The 16260-nt window shown below is 42.4% G+C and overlaps 1 protein-coding gene across 5 annotated transcripts in view; it reads right to left on the reverse strand.

Moving 5' to 3' along the window:
- Positions 1–286: 286 nt before the first annotated feature.
- The window catches only part of KIAA0825 (KIAA0825 ortholog), a 516601-nt gene continuing 500627 nt past the window's right edge, over positions 287–16260 (reverse strand). For 4 of the 5 annotated variants that reach the window (XM_068247538.1, XM_068247506.1, XM_068247507.1 and 1 more), the window contains one exon: positions 287–1072. In XM_068247538.1, the coding sequence (XP_068103639.1) occupies positions 976–1072 (97 nt within the window). In that variant the 3' untranslated portion in view covers positions 287–975. Of the gene's footprint in view, positions 1073–10076; positions 10156–16260 lie in introns of all 5 variants that reach the window. The other variant, XM_068247509.1, reaches the window with a different exon arrangement.

Raw genomic sequence — 16260 nt, forward strand, 5'->3', positions numbered from 1 at the left:
GTATGAAAGGTGCCATAGGAAAACATGGGACTTACTTTGAAAATCAGTTTTCTTACCGTTTTAACTGAGAGCAACTGATTAAGTGTAAATGGGGCCTCAGTGTCCTACACTTCCGCGGTTCAGTCTTTAGAGAACCGCACATGTGTACGATGCTTTCAGCCATGCATGTGCGACTTCCGCTGAAGTTATCGGATAACCGCAGCCACCAGCAGGACCAAGAAAGCACAAAGAGGATGCTGGGGGACCTCATGGGCTGGAGAAAGCCACAGGCAAGTCCAGATTTTCAATTGATGCCTCTGCTCAGGGCCCCTTTAATGCAGGGCAAGCACAACAGAAGCCTCCTCAACACAGCCTGCTGCAGTGACAGCTGTTTTAGCAGGTGAAACCTTCTCTACTATATATACATTTTATGGGGGGAGACAATGGCAGTGATCTTGGTGCCAGGATTTAGATGGGCTTTAAAGCCAACATTCAGGCATTCACCAGTCTGTCAGTTTCCCTTACCTTCATAAACTACATAAACAAGAGCGTTTACAAACCTTAATGGTTCTAGTTTATTTAAATAGCTTCTTGGCATGACCAATATTCCACTATTCACCCATCACTGCAGAACTCAGCCTGGGCAGTTACCCTCCCTCCTCCTGCACTGCAAAAGGATACAGGATGCAGAGGGAAGCCCAGCAGTAAAATTCCAGGAATTTGGACTTGACCATTTATTTGTAAAATGATTATAGAAAACATGCAGTTTCTATATATATATTTGGTCCAGTATTGATAAGAGACATAAATGTATCTTCTAGATAAAGCCGTAGCACACTTTCTTGACCAGTTTTTGGATTTCTAAAGTTCTGATTTCTGATCGTATTTATTTTTTTTGCAAACTCCATCCGGAATAACGTTCAGTTTGTTTTACAGTTTTCATTTGTGAGTGACGGTTTATGGTCTGCCAGTAGGATTTTACTATAAATTGCTTTATCAGGACAACTGTATTACATTCAGAATCAATTCCTTTAGACCTTCCAACATCTTCTTTTCCTCTTCAGACTGAGTCTCTCCAGCTTTTGTCTCCCACCTGAAAAAAAGAACACATAATGTGGTTTAAATATTACTTATATTGCCATGTTTGCATTTGTTGGGGAATTGTGGAAATGAGATCCAAGAGTTGCTGGAAAAAGCTAGAGCTCTCCAAGCAACTCCACGGTATGTATGGGTAAGGTACAGTAGAATTGATGTGATTGCAGAGTATTGGGAATAAGATTCCTTATATTCTTATACTTAAAGTATGTGACACTGTTTTCATTTGTATTCCCATGCTATTTCCATATCAATTGCCCTAAACCATTAGCTAATTCACCTATAGGTATATCCCTTTCCCAAAGCCTAACCTTCCCCTCGACATGAACTTTTCCTGACACCTAGTCCCAACCTCCTGCTCAAATGTCAAGTTCTTCCTGATCTCTAATATTAAACTCTTCCTCAAATGTGTAACTTTTCCTGATATCGATCAAACCGCCCCTGCACATCATCCCCATAGGGGGGAAAAAAGGGGGGTGATCTGATCGCTCTGCCTGCAACCTGATCTGTGCTGGGGGCTGCAGAGCCCACCCAGCACAGATCATAAAAAAACATGCTGGTCCTTAAGGGGGGGGGGGGGTAAAGGCTGGGTCCTCAAGTGGTTAACAGCTAAAGCTAACCTTTTCTTACTTTATCTCATTACTTTAACCCTCCTAATTTGTGGCTAAATGTTACCAATAACCGTTGTTGGCAACACTGAAGCCATCATCGCCAATTTGACCTGCTTCACCAGTGGAAATATCATATGTGATCCAGCAAACATGAACTGGATTAATAGATAATTATCTGCTATTGCACTCATCAACCTCACCTTGGTCATATCAAATCATGATGAGGGTGATTGAGAGGTTTGTGAATGAGTGCGTGTGCGATTGCAGGTATATAAAGCTATCCTAGCAGGAGTCTTTTATTTGTATTAATCTTTAGGTACCGAAATGCCAGTCTCCTCCATTTTCTTGTTCTGCAATACTGGTTAATTAAAACAGATGAGAAACTAGTGGTAATCCCATATCAACAAAATTCTGTATATTAATTCAACGTGTGTGTTTAATGTTTACACATGGTACAAAAAATGTATACATACACTGTAAATCACATGTCCTGAGAAAATAACAGTCTTAAATATAATATCTCTAAAACCAATAAATTCAGTGACCTTCAGATAAATATATATATATATATAGTGTACCTTAAGTACAATGTCTTTAAATTATATATTAATATTTAATTTCCTCTAACTACAAAAGACATAAGATAGGCAATGCTGATGCAACCTAAAAGCCACAATAGAACAAGGCCAATTTAATATCTAAAGTGTGCACATTTAGGATGCTAGCAAGCAACAAGGGGATTGATTTACATTATACCATTAAAATTAGTTATCAGTGCAACTTTACCCATTTTTACTCAAATATTTAACGTCCATTGCACATATAGTGCAACTCAGAACATGTGCTGGTCGTATACCGTGCATTACACTATTTGCATAACACATGGCACGTAACTAGCGCACGAGGTGTGTACATAACACGCCATAGAATGAACTGCACCATGTGTGCACGTGCAATGCACATTACTTAGATGGTGTACATAATAGTAAAATTGTCATGGAGCGGCACTTTTAACAGGGCTAGTGTGTGTAATTATTAGATATGTGCTGTGTAATTATTTGATATGAGCCCCTCTGTGCCCAGCACCCTCACTTGTAATGGTAGGACATATGCTACTCCACTGAATGTTGCATTGTATGTACATGATGCATCAAAAGTCACTACTGAAATAAATGCCTCAATTTACACTGCAGTGCCAGACTTTGCTCTCTTTTGAACTATTACAAACGACTGTTTAAAATCCAATGCAGAGCATTGAAAGTGAGGGCAGCCACCTCCTTCCATGGAGACTCCTCAGCCTGCAATATATAAATTGTATTCTGAAATTAATAGAAAACGCTTCTTCAAACTTCCCCCACGGAAATTACATTATCACGATGGGATCGGGCCGTTCATATTGGCGGGTCATTCGTAAGTCAGGCGTCTGTAAACCGAGGACTACCTGTAGATGTGGATGAAATAGTCAGGTTCTCCGTAGCACACCAGGGATGCCACTACAAATACTCTGTCCATCCATGGAAATGCTCTGTCCATCCATGGAGAGAGCATCAAGTCTCAGTGAAGTACAAAGAGCTGCCCTCCAGTGCTCCCACTACCCACTGTGTGACATGTTCCAGGTCCTAGACACATTGGGCCCGATCCAATTCACTTTTTCTCCTAATTTTTCTCCCAGGTGATATCTCCACAGAATAAATAAAATGCATTTTAAGCCCCCAGCAAGCAAAAAAATACCCAGAGTAATTTTGACAGAACTTTTTCACCTACTTTTTTTGTACTTTTTTGATTGCAGAGTGCAAAAGCTATTTTAAACAGAAGATAAAAAAAAGTATCTCCTAGGAGAAAAAAATGAATTGGATCAAGCCCATTGTTTGTAGAGTAGATACCTATATTGAAGATTATTATTTCATAACATTTGCAAAAAGGTCAGTTTTTGGCTCTAGTGTGAACCAAGCCTTGTCCTGTAAAGAGATAAATTCTCACTTTGCCTGTTTTCAATTTAATTTCCCAACCAGGATCAAGAGACTTTAAAAGTAGACCATATCATTAATATCACTGTATATTTGAAGTGAAAATGGGTAAAATTCTCTGTAGTACCAGGCCAATGGACCAGGCCAAGATTGTAAGAGAGGACTTCCACACTCACTGGCTGAGTGTTTGCTCCAGTCTGCGAATCGCTAAGAAACTGATTTATAAAATCTTGGAGAGAGAAAAGAAAACAGACACAATATATTTGCATAGAGCAGTCATCACACTTTACAATAAATAATATAACAGGAAAAATAGCTCTCCTAGAAGTGACTCTGTGATTACAAGTGTGCCTGGAGATTCTTTGTAGCCACATTTACAGAGAACAGGCCTCGTCCCACACTCCATTGTGTGGGGCCTTTTCACAAGTCACACTGTGTAATTCATCTATGGACATCCCATCCTGAACACATTCAAAAAATGTGATGTTTAAAACAGGTATGTCCGTATTTCATTTCCAGCGGAAGTTTGCATTAAAGTCTTCAGTTTCCTTTTTGAAATCACCTTATTTGGCTAATGCCTTGTGGGGCTGTCAGGTTGTCTGGAGTAGCCTATTGTGTTTAATATCAGTGAAAGCTCCCCACAGAGAACAGGTGCATTGTTGAAGCCCACAATGACTGCAGTGACCGCTAATAGAATGCACTCAAGTTGTGGATAGCCCTCCTGAGACAACATCATTGCTTTTAAACTGCCTGCATTATGCTCAGTGTATACTGTACACACATTTTATGCTTCTAAGTATCAAGTACCGACATTATTAATGATAATGAAAACAATAATAATAAATGCATTGGGACATTAACATGGTAAGTATATCTCAACTTCCACTAAGAAAATAGTTTAATGAGTCACTTTGTAGCCATTTGGTAATTTATTCTAATAAAACATGGATTTCCAATGCATTCACAGTCAAACTTGATTTTACAGACATGCCATTGATTAAACTGAGGCACAATATGTAGACAATGGCCCAGATTTCTACGCCCTCTGCTTATGGCGCCAGTACTATTTTAATTTCCAACAAACTACAAGTAGGCGGTCTCTTCTTAGGCAAGACACACCTGTATGCTCAATATTTCAAAAACACCCAAAAGAAGGAGACGGAATTATCCACATGCTCTATAACAGAGATAGGCAAACTTCTTGACTCAAGGGTTACATGAGGACCGCAAGTTTCACCGAGGGTTTGGACCAGAATAGGAGTGAGTTTGGCCTGTGGCAAAAAATGGGCGTGGCCATGACAGGGTGTGGACAGAGCTAACTGTAATGAAACAGTGTAATGCAAAGACAGTGGGCCCGAGTTTTCTCCCAAAGCACAGTTAGGCAAAGTGACCATACAGATAATTAGACAATGATCCCCCCACCCATAAACAGCTAATGGCAGCAGCAAGACCTCTTTGACATCAAATAACAGGCCCAGGGCAAGCAGGTAGATGCCCTCAGAGAGGAAGACACATAATGCGGCAGTGTTTCTCCAAAAATACACAATTTGGCAGCATATCCCACACAAATAGACTCCAGTGCTGGGCTTGGGATACCATTTATCCGTAGACCGTCTGCCGGAATACAGACTCCCACAGCCTGGAACAGGTGAGCTGCAGTCGGTGAATTAGTGCGGTATACCTTGGACGCCGCAAGCCAGTTTATCTACTGGGGACACACAATTCAGCCCTGCATCAGCATCAGTGTACAAGATACAGAGGCGCCAAAAGACTAAAAGGTAATTAAATGAACTTAAAAAACCAACTGGTTAAACAGAGGAGGCAGCGGTGGTCTTACCCCCTCCAAACAGACACAGGCATGGACTGCGATTCAGATTCAGACAGTCAACAATTTATTCGGAACTCCAAAAAACAATGCAACGCATTTCACGGGCCATACATCCCGCTTCCTCAGGCAAAATACAGTAGGAGTCACAGCATCTGTATTATATCAGCGAGCTCGGCGCCTTCACAGAGGCGCCGAGCTCGCTGATATAATACAGATTCTGTGACTCCTACTGTATTTTGCCTGAGGAAGCGGGATGTATGGCCCGTGAAACGCGTTGCATTGTTTTTTGGAGTTCCGAATAAATTGTTGACTGTCTGAATCGCAGTCCTTGCCTGTGTCTGTTTGGAGCGGGTAAGACCACCGCTGCCTCCTCTGTTTAACCAGTTGGTTTTTTAAGTTCATTTAATTACCTTTTAGTCTTTTGGCGCCTCTGTATCTTGTACACTACATTGAGTCCACCCTGGGTGGAGGGTTGTTACCCTATTTTCCTGTCTACAGAGAGCGACTTTTTATTCCTGAGTGGGGTCAGGATTGTTCTCCCCACCTGCCTATACAGTGGTTGCCTATTGGTAACCCAGGTTTGTAAGTATAATTTTAACTTCTCATTTATTTTGTTGTCCCCAAGATGAATTACACTATTGGGGCTCTTGGTGTCCCTCTGCTTTATCTGCATCAGCATCAGTTTAGTACTGCTTTAACTACTACACTATATTGGCATGCCTGGCTTTTTCTCTTTTTTCTTCTGTTTCAGGAGCCCACCTTTGAAGTTCCTCCACTAGTTACATCCGCTGCTTCTAAACAAAACAACATTTATATTTTTGGCTATTCCTTTTGTTTTTGGTATTAGGTATGTGTGAGAATGTTTTATGTTCATTGCGAAACAGGAAATTTGGGCGCGAGCAGCAGTATGGAAAAAAGGACACGCCATAGGATTTAATGATAAATGATTCATAGGATTCAATGATAAGACTAGTAGCAGTGCAGGGAAATGAGCGCCCGGCCATGGTATGTAATGATGGACACCTGATTAGCGCATTATTGCAATGGCAATGATGGACACCCAAAACTGCGGTCAGCAGTAATCTAATGAAAATTGGACGCCCGAGGTTACGGCAACATTTCTCTTCAAAAAAGTGACATTTGGGCACCAGAGGCTAGCAATAAAATAGCCCCGGTGACCAATATTTAGTCGGTAGCCTCTAGCACCCAAATGTCACTTTTTTGTGGCTTATTGTGATTCTGTAGCAGGGGAGTGGCTAAGGGTTAAGCCACGGGGTAAAGAGGCGCCACTAGAGGGGCGATTAAGAATTAAGCAATGGTAAAGGGAGCATTAGATTAGGTCATAGCAAAATATTGGTAAAGAATACTGATATTTTTTTATCGCAGTTAAGTAGTAGAATGATACTTAATTATATAAGTATCATTATATAGTAATGATACTGATATTCTACTAGTGGCAATCCCCTATGCCAGTGTTTCTCAAACCTGTCCTTGTGACCCCCCAACGGTGCATGTTTTGCAGGCAGCCTCACCGATGCACAGGTGGGGTAATCAGTGTCTCGACCAGGTGGATTCCATCATGCGTAGGTGAGGTTCCCTGCAAAACATGCACCGTTGGGGAGTCACGAGGGCAGGCTTGAGAAACACTGGCCTACCTCCTTTTTGGCAGGTGCTTTTTTTACATGTATGCGTTTATTGTACCCTGTAGAATGCTGTGACACCAGAAGGCTCCATATAAATAGTGATGATTGTAATCCGCTAATTACAATTACGCTAAATTTTGTATACATTTTCACAATTACGCCTAGACGTAACTACTATTTGTAAATTCAATTGATTTCATATAATCATTTGTAATTTCACATAATTTTTGCATAATTTTCACATAATTTTGTTGTGACTTTAGCAGTGAATAGCAAAGCCCCCATACATGCTATTGTCACCAAAATTGTTACATATGTTAAGGAGAATAGTGGGTACAAGTCTGTGAGAAAATTGATTTTGAAAATGCAAAGAAAAATGTTTTTAAAACTCAGAAAAATGACAGCTTAAAAAACATTTTTCCTTTGCATGTTTAAAATCGATTTTCTCAAAAACGACAAGGTTTTATTGAATTTATTTTTTTCACTTGCACCCACTATTCTCCTTAACATATGGAGCGATTGTGACGACAACAGCATGTATGAGGGCTGTGCCATTCACCGCTCAAGTCAGCACAAATTATGCAAAAATGTACGCGGAATTATGAATGATTACAATTACAGATGAAATGAATTTAAAATTTTACTGAAATTTCCCATTACAAGATTTCGAATCGTAATTGCAATTTTCGATGTGAAATTACATCTTTGTAAAAATTGTTCTCATCGCTGTATATAAATAAATAAATGATAAAAACACATTTGAATAAAAAATTACATGAAACACAAACAATCACCAAAACAAGACACAAAATGATCGTCTCTCGCTTCAGGTTTGTGACGGTCACTCAGGCCACACAGTATTCAACTTGTTGGTACAGTGAAATAATTATGAAATACTGTTCTCCAATAAGCAGAACAAGTACCTATCACTGTTGGAGATGAGAGTACTAACAAAAGGCAAATTATCTATTAGGCAGCCCAGTTCTGCTGGATTACCCAGGATTACTCAATGTCATCAGATATCATTCTCGCTGTAATTTGTAAAACAGTGTGATAAATAGAGGGGCATTATAATGCTCAGGTAGAGATAAAACAGCCTGTTAATAGTTCATTTCCCCAGTGTTTCAGCCATGCCCTCAAACCATTTAGCAAAGTCAGTTCTTTCTATCCAGTCTGTGAAATGCTAAGATGTTACACTTTCATATTGAAATCATAGCCAGATCGCATTTCGGCAAACTAAGCGCAGAGCCTTGTTCACCAACACAGAATGCAATTTGTAAGGGGAAAACAATCAAAGGAACGGGTGAAGACGATACCTTTGTTGGCCATATGGTACAATCAGATGGAAGCTTTCTAGAGAGTTCATGTCATTTCCTCAGGCATCTATTTATCAGGATGTCTGAGAAAGAGTGCTAGTGAATGCCTGACTCAAATGCCACCAACGCTGTATAATATTACCGCACTCTTTGTTATCTCATCTCTTTAAAGCTCACATAAGACATTCGTGTTTAGTAAATTAACTACTGTAAAGAAAAAAAAAGTGCTCCTTTCTGTATCCCAAGCATTCTTTCTTTCATGTATGTTTTTTTTTATATACATTTATTATTCAGACCCCCAGTTTTTGTTTTATTATTGAAAATTGTCTTGTTTGTCTACTTGTAAAGAGGGACGCTGCCCATACATATTTGAAATGCCTGATGCTGTTTAACTTTTTGGGGTATTTGTCAAGTAGTTAAGATGAAATGTATAATTCTGTGAACATGGCTAGTAATCCGGGTATATATAGCGGCGCTGTATGTTTAACTGAGCGTCGGATGATGCAGATAAAATATCCATAATGTAATATAACCAATATTTTACTATAGACTTACCCAGCCTCCTATTTTTACACTAACCCTCCCTCCTAATGCCTAATACTAACCTCCCCTCCTAATGCCTAATACTAACCTCCACTCCTAATGCCTAACACTAACCTCCCCTTCCCTCCTAATGCCTAACACTTACATCCCCTCCAAATGTCTAACACTAACCTTCCCTCCTAATGACCTACACTTGCCCCCCAGTGCCCAACGTACCAAAACAGTGACCAAAGTATTAGTCAGTAGGCTAGTAACAGCCGATGGACTATCAAACTACTAGCTGATTGGCTACTAATAGCCGATCGGCTAGTCAAACCTTGGCGTACATCTAACTGTTAACTGAAATACTAGATGAACTATAGTCTCAGTGTTGGGGGGGGGGGGGGGGGGGTGATTGGCTGCCAAAAATTGCTGGCCAGCAAAGTTTATTCTATGTGTTCACCGGTGATGTTTTTCAGACAGTGTTTAGTCTGCACCTGACTTTTGTAGCTAACAGATATCCTTTAACCTCCTCAGCGGTATGGACGAATATACACGTCCATCACCGCCGGAGGTCGCCGCTCAGGCCCTGCTGGGCCGATTTTAATGAAATAAAAAGCAGCACACGCAGCCGGCACTTTGCCAGCCGCGTGTGCTGCCTGATCGCCGCCGCTCTGCGGCGATCCGCCGCGAGCAGCGGCGAAAGAGGGTCCCCCCAGCCGCCCGAGCCCTGCGCAGCCGGAACAAAAGTTCTGGCCAGCGCTAAGGGCTGGATCGGAGGCGGCTGACGTCAGGACGTCGGCTGACGTCCAGGACGTCACTCCGCTCGTCGCTATGGCGACGATGTAAGCAAAACAAGGAAGGCTGCTCATTGCGGCCTTCCTTGTTTATTCTGGTCGCTGGAGGCGATCAGAATGACGCTTCCGGAGCGCCCTCTAGTGGGCTTTCATGCAGCCAACTTTCAGTTGGCTGCATGAAACAGTTTTTTTTTTATTAAAAAAAAACCCTCCCGCAGCCGCCCTGGCGATCTTAATAGAATGCCAGGGAGGTTAAATAACCTGCAACTTGGATTAAAGGTTACTAGATGTGAACATAAATAGTGTTGTTTTACTTACCTGGGGCTTTTTCCAGCTCCCCTAGGCTTGCAGGTCTCTGGCTGTCCTCCCGATCCTTTTCCTCAATCCGTTGTTCGACCTGGTTACAGTAGCAAATGTCAACCAAATTGCGCACTACTGCGCATGTGCTGGCTCGGCGGTACGCCTCATTGATGTGCTGCTGTGGCCGGGAGTACTCTACCATGTGCATACATTAAGACTTGCAGCCATGCATGCACAGAATGCTCCTGGCCACAGCAAGCATGATTTGGCTACTGCAATGGGGCCAATAAGCAGATCGAGAAAGACAGTGTGATCATCGTTTGTGATTGATCGCAATTGCAAACGCTGCAGTGAGAATGTATCCATATGGGTACATTAGCAGCAGCGCTTTGCTGATCGCCGGCTGCAAAAGTGCCAAGTGTAAACCAGCTCTTAGAGTGTACATTCAATTCTGACCTATTTATTTTTGTGCCCCTCACATAATTAACCATTTTACCTCCTACGGTATGAATTTTTCCATCCCTTTTCCCCCCCTAAAAAACCAAGGGATGGAGAAATCCGTACCTCCCGCGCTACCGCCGCTGTCTGTGCTCCCGCCGCTCGTGCGCGTGCTCCCGCTGCTCGTGCACGCCGCCGACTGCTCGCCCGGAGATCAATGAACGGGAAAATCCATTCCCGTTCATTGATCTAAGCCCCCGCAATGATCCGCTGCTTCTATGAGAAACAGCGCGATCATTGTGATTTTCCCAGCCTCGTACTGCTTCCTGTAAGCATCCTTCCGGACGCTTACAGGTCGCATGACAACAAACTCACTGTATATAGTAAAACTACACCCTAAGGCATTTTACATATACAAATACATTAGTTTTACACAATAAATTAACTCATTACATCCCACACTCCCCAATTATTATTTTTTTTTGTAATAAAACAAAAAATACAATAAAAAAAACATAAATAGTTGCCTTAGGGACTGAACTTTTTAAATATTTATGTCAAGAGGGTATAACACTGTTACTTTATAAACTACGGGCTTGTAATTAGGGATGGATGCAAAACTGAAAAAATGCACCTTTATTTCCAAATAAAATATTGGCGCCAAACATTGTGATAGGGACATAATTTAAACGGTTTTATAACCGGGACAAATGGGCAAATACATTCCATGGGTTTTAATTACAGTAGCATGCATTATTTAAAAACTATAATGGCCGAAAACTGAAAAATAATAATTTTTTCCCACATTTTTTCCTATTTTCCCATTAACACACATTTAGAATAAAATAATTATTGGCATAATGTTCCACCTAAAGAAAGCCTAATTGGTGGCGAAAAAAACAAGATATAGTTCATTTCATTGCGATAAGTAATAATAAAGTTATAGACGAATGAATGGAAGGAGCGCTGAAAGGTGAAAATTGCTCTGGTGTTCAAGGGGTAAAACCCCTCAGTAGTGAAGTGGTTAATACTGTCAGTAAAGTTGCTGGTTGTCCATTTCATGTGTGTATGACCAACTTTATGTAATAGGTATAAATGAACACTGAAGTGCTAAAACAAGATTCAGAAAACACTAATGTGCACTAGTCCATAAAAGCTCATTGTCTTACATTACTGTATGAACTAACTCTAAACTTGCTTGTGATTGGTTGTCATGAGTTATTGCAATATGTGCCAAATTTTCTTTTTTTGTTGTAGGGAAGACATAGTATGCATCTAAAAATAGCTAGTGAAAAGCTTTCTACATCAATTATACCCCGTTTCAGGTCGTGATCTTGGTTCAATTGAAGGTGTTGCTGGGTCTATCCTTCAGCTGCCAAAATTTAGGCTGCTTCACCTTCTCAAAATGATCCAGCAAATATGCATTCAAGCATTAATTATGAGCCATCTGGACTATTGAAACTCCCTCCTAATTGGCTTTCCTTTCATTGCTTGTAGTCTTAGCAATAATGAAAGGCTTCGCCAGACACATCCACCATGCTGACTGCACTTTCAGGAGTTAAAGAATTTATATATCACAGAATTCTAACTGGATTATTTTCTACTTTACACAGCATCTTTCCTATTTTGCCCAGAACTTTAGTAGTGTAAAGATAAAGCAGGCCTATGATCTAAGACGATCACAGCTTTACCACTCTCAGCCCATGATCTGTCCCTAAAGCCTCCATGATTCTTCTAGTTCTCCAGGAATCTTCAGTTCACAGTCAGAGGCTGTAGTAGGAACTCAGTGTAGTTTGATGACAGGTGGGTGGTCTTGTTCAGAGGTCACTTTGCAGTAAATCATAATAAGACAATTGAAACAACTTTTACTACACTTTCTCAATATTAAACTAGCAAATGGAAATTATGACCACATCCAAGTTGAATGAAATGATGATTAGTAAGTGGTTTGGATTTGACTTGCTAACTCCCATATTTTGCATCATGCAATATGGAGGAATGTTTCTGTCTTCTGTAATTAGCAAACTCTGATTCAGATGGGCTTTGCAGGCTGAGGTGGGGCAGTATATAGAGAGTCCACAGCACACTAGGATGAGTCCAGCAAAAGTGTGTCGCGCACACACACACGCATACAGGCACACACACACACACACACACACACACATACACGCCCACTCAGAAAGTCAAATCCACCCACTCAGAAAGGGGAGAGAATCAACCAGCATTCAGACCACCTCGGGTCCAAGTGCCCAAATGAAAAGTCCAAAATGCCTCAGCCAGAATTAACTTATGATAAACATTTCTTGTGCAATGATGCTGTAGGCTTTACATCTGTGTACCATAGCTAAGCATCTACATGGATGATTGAAGTTTTTTTTAAACAGGCATCATCAGAAATCTGATGGCTAATCAGTGAATGAGTTTGTATGTTCTCCCAGTCTTTGCATATGTCTTGTCTGGCCACTCCCATTTCCTCCCACATTCCAAAAATATACTGGTAGGTTAACTGGCATCTCCCGAAGGAGTTGACCCTAAACTATGGCTAGGAAAGTAGACTATTACGGGGGTACATAAACACTCATGGCCAGCGCAGCTTAGTGAGCATGCTCTTAAGTGGCTGCAGCTCTTTGTTAGCTTCTCATAGGCTTTGAGTCTTACAGGAGAAAAGTGCTTTACATGTTGTAATAGTTAGCAGATCTGTGCCTGTAAATTGGCTTTAAGGGGTTAAGTAAGGGCTAATAGAGGTATTAAGTGTGGAGATATATTGAGGTGCTGATGATATTAAGGATAACAGGAACATATTTCCTTCATTTTTTGACTGTAACATATGGGATTGTCTGTTAGCCAGTCTTCCTGGAATTCCGTATAAAGTGTAAATTACCTATCATTGTCTGCTTCTAATGAGGAAACCCTTAATTAGACAGTTGCTGTGAAGCCTATACAGGTGGTCAGACCATGTTGTCTGAATAATGCCTCAGATGTGTATTGGGCTTGGGAGTAATTGGTCACCTGGCCAGAGTAAACTGAAGTCTGTCTAATGTAATTCTGTATGTAGATGTCCATTACCTCTGCCCCATTGTCCAGCAGGGGAAACTGTGTCTACTGCTAATTACCTGCCAATTGAGGAAGAATAGGCTGGTCGGCATGGCTTTTGAGTCTGGTGTCAGCCATTGGGACAAGGCAAGCCTGCTAGAGTCTTGGGGGCAGGGGGAAGCTGACACCTGAATGTTTGAAATGTATTTGACAGCCTACTGGAAATTATTGAAGAGGTGAAGTCCTTTTGATACCATTTTCTACCTGTGGAAATTGAATTATTGGTGGAGTTGAAAAGCCTCATTTAACAATCTCTTGATGTAAAGACATTGTAACCTGGGGAAATTGGGCTAAGGAAGTCTTTTGTTGGGTGTGTGGACTATAGTGGATGTTGGATCTCTGGAAATCCAATTATGACTGAGGATGTAATTAAATCCAGCTTCCCCCCCGTCCACACAGGCTTACAGCCTCGAGGCGAATATTTCATTATAAAAACCAGGGGACAGCTACCTCAAATTAGTTCTCTTCTGACGGTAGTGGCAGCCGGTCTCCTGGCCCAAGCTAGTGAACTCCTGGTCTAGCCAGACTGTGTCCGTCCACACCAAAGTCCACGATTCTTCTATCGGGATCCCTTTATTTTGGTAAGCAAAATCGCTTTGTGTGTTATCTTTGTACATTTTATCTTGTAACTATTTTTACTTTGTTTTTTTGTAATCTTTTTGTATATATTCAGTTTTGCACTGTTCTATGTTTTTCTAGAATATTAAATTATTATTTAATAAGTTTGACTTCTGCCGTACTAAACTAACACTCATAGCCTAGAAGAGACTGAAGTGTAACCGTGTATAAGTTCATGCCTAATTGTACGCTTGAGCAACACTACCGTAGGAAATTGTAATTGCATTGTGTGTGGGGGCGTTTGTCATACGTTGGCCTAAGCGCGCAGCTGACCCAACGTACGAACAACGCCAGTGCGAGTAGCTAACAGTATCGTTCGGAACGACTGTTAGTGGGTCTTTGCTTCACGACAGTGTAAGATTGCAACTGTGTGTGTGTGTGGGTGCGTGGCGTTCCCGTATTTGGCCTAAGCGCAAAGCTGACCCAAATACGAAAACGCGGAGTGCGCGCTGAGGACTCGACAGCAGAGTGGAAGTGTCTAGCAACGCTAGTGGTGGCAGTGAGAGGTGTTTTGAGGGGTTCCAGCCTTGTTTGTAGCTTAAATAAGGCTGTTCCCCGCTTAATCTGGTCAAACCCGCAGTCGGGAACCGTATACGCAGGTGTGCCGCGGGCCGGTTCTTGACATAATTGGCTGGCAGTGGTGGCATCGTTTAGTACATTAGTACGCAGTTTAGCTCGCTATTCTGAGTACTAAAGGCTGGAAGCTTGCTAGAAGCAACTAGCCTACAGAAGTCTACTCAGTGCAGAATCTATATACGTTTTTTTTTTGTTCAAAGATACACACTTGGTATTTGCTTTCCCTTCCCCCCTTTTTTTTTTTCTTTTTTTTTTTTTGCAACACGATGGCTCAGAAAGCATCCAGCTATGCAAGGCAAAACAAAGAGATACTACTCAACCTGTGTGAGCACAAAGGCATCGAGACGGTGAGCGGCCAGACTAAGGAGCAGTTAGTTCGTGCGCTCGAGGAGTATGATGAGGCAGAGCGAGCCCGTGCTTCAACGTCAGCGGATGCAGCTCACGACACGCCAGAGGAGGAATCGCTCCCGCCACAGAATGCGAGTGGAGACGATGTCCTGGACGATCCACCAAGCAGGGAGATGCCATCTCTGGAAGCTGATCTACAGCTACTGAACTCGGCTGATCCTGAACTGCGCCTAAAGCTGATTCTACTGCACCGACAGGCAGAGGAGGGAAGAGCTGAACGGCGACGCCAGGCCGAGAGTGAAAGACTCCAGGCCGAGAGGGACAGACTCCGGGCAGAGGAGGGAAGAGCTGAACGGCAACACCAGCTGGAGCTGGCTAAACTTCAGCAGCAGAACCGGTCTGCTGGACCCGCAGAACGCGAAGGTGAGCGAGTCCACAGAATCCCCCTGGATAAGTTCCCCGCTATGGACAAGGACTCTGACATAGACACTTTCCTACAGGGGTTTGAAAGGACTTGTCGGCAGTATGGGGTGCCCCGTGAGCAGTGGGCAAGATACCTCACACCAGGGCTGAGAGGCAAGGCCCTGGAGGCGTTTGTGAGTCTCCCCCAGGAGGAAGAAACAGACTTTGAGGCAATTAAGAAAGCCATCATTGCGCGATACCACCTCACGCCAGAGGTGTATCGCAAACGTTTCAGGACAGTGCAGCGAGGTCCTAATGACAGTTACCTGGATCATGCTTGCAACCTGCGCACTGCCTTCCAGCAGTGGGTAAAAGGACTGGCTGTTGAAACCTTTGATGCCCTGCAGGAACTGATAGTAAAAGACCAGTTCCTCCACACTTGCCCTGTTGAGGTCCGGCAGTTTGTACGGGACCGAGAGCCAAAGACCGTGGATGAGGCCGCGAAAGTTGCTGATGCCTACACGTCCAATCGAGCATCTGATTTTCGGAGGACTACGGCGCCCAGCTGGAAGGGAGAAAAGCCTGCGAGACCTTCTCCTCTGAGCACCCAGCGAAGCCAAGTCCCGCAGCCGCCTGGAGGTAGAACAGCCACCGTTGACACTCGGAGATGTTTTGCCTGTAACAAACCGGGTCACATCAGTGCTACGTGCCCAGAAAAGAAGAAGGA

Source organism: Hyperolius riggenbachi, chromosome 1, assembly GCF_040937935.1.
Source record: "Hyperolius riggenbachi isolate aHypRig1 chromosome 1, aHypRig1.pri, whole genome shotgun sequence".
In the NCBI taxonomy this organism is placed as follows: domain Eukaryota; kingdom Metazoa; phylum Chordata; class Amphibia; order Anura; family Hyperoliidae; genus Hyperolius; species Hyperolius riggenbachi.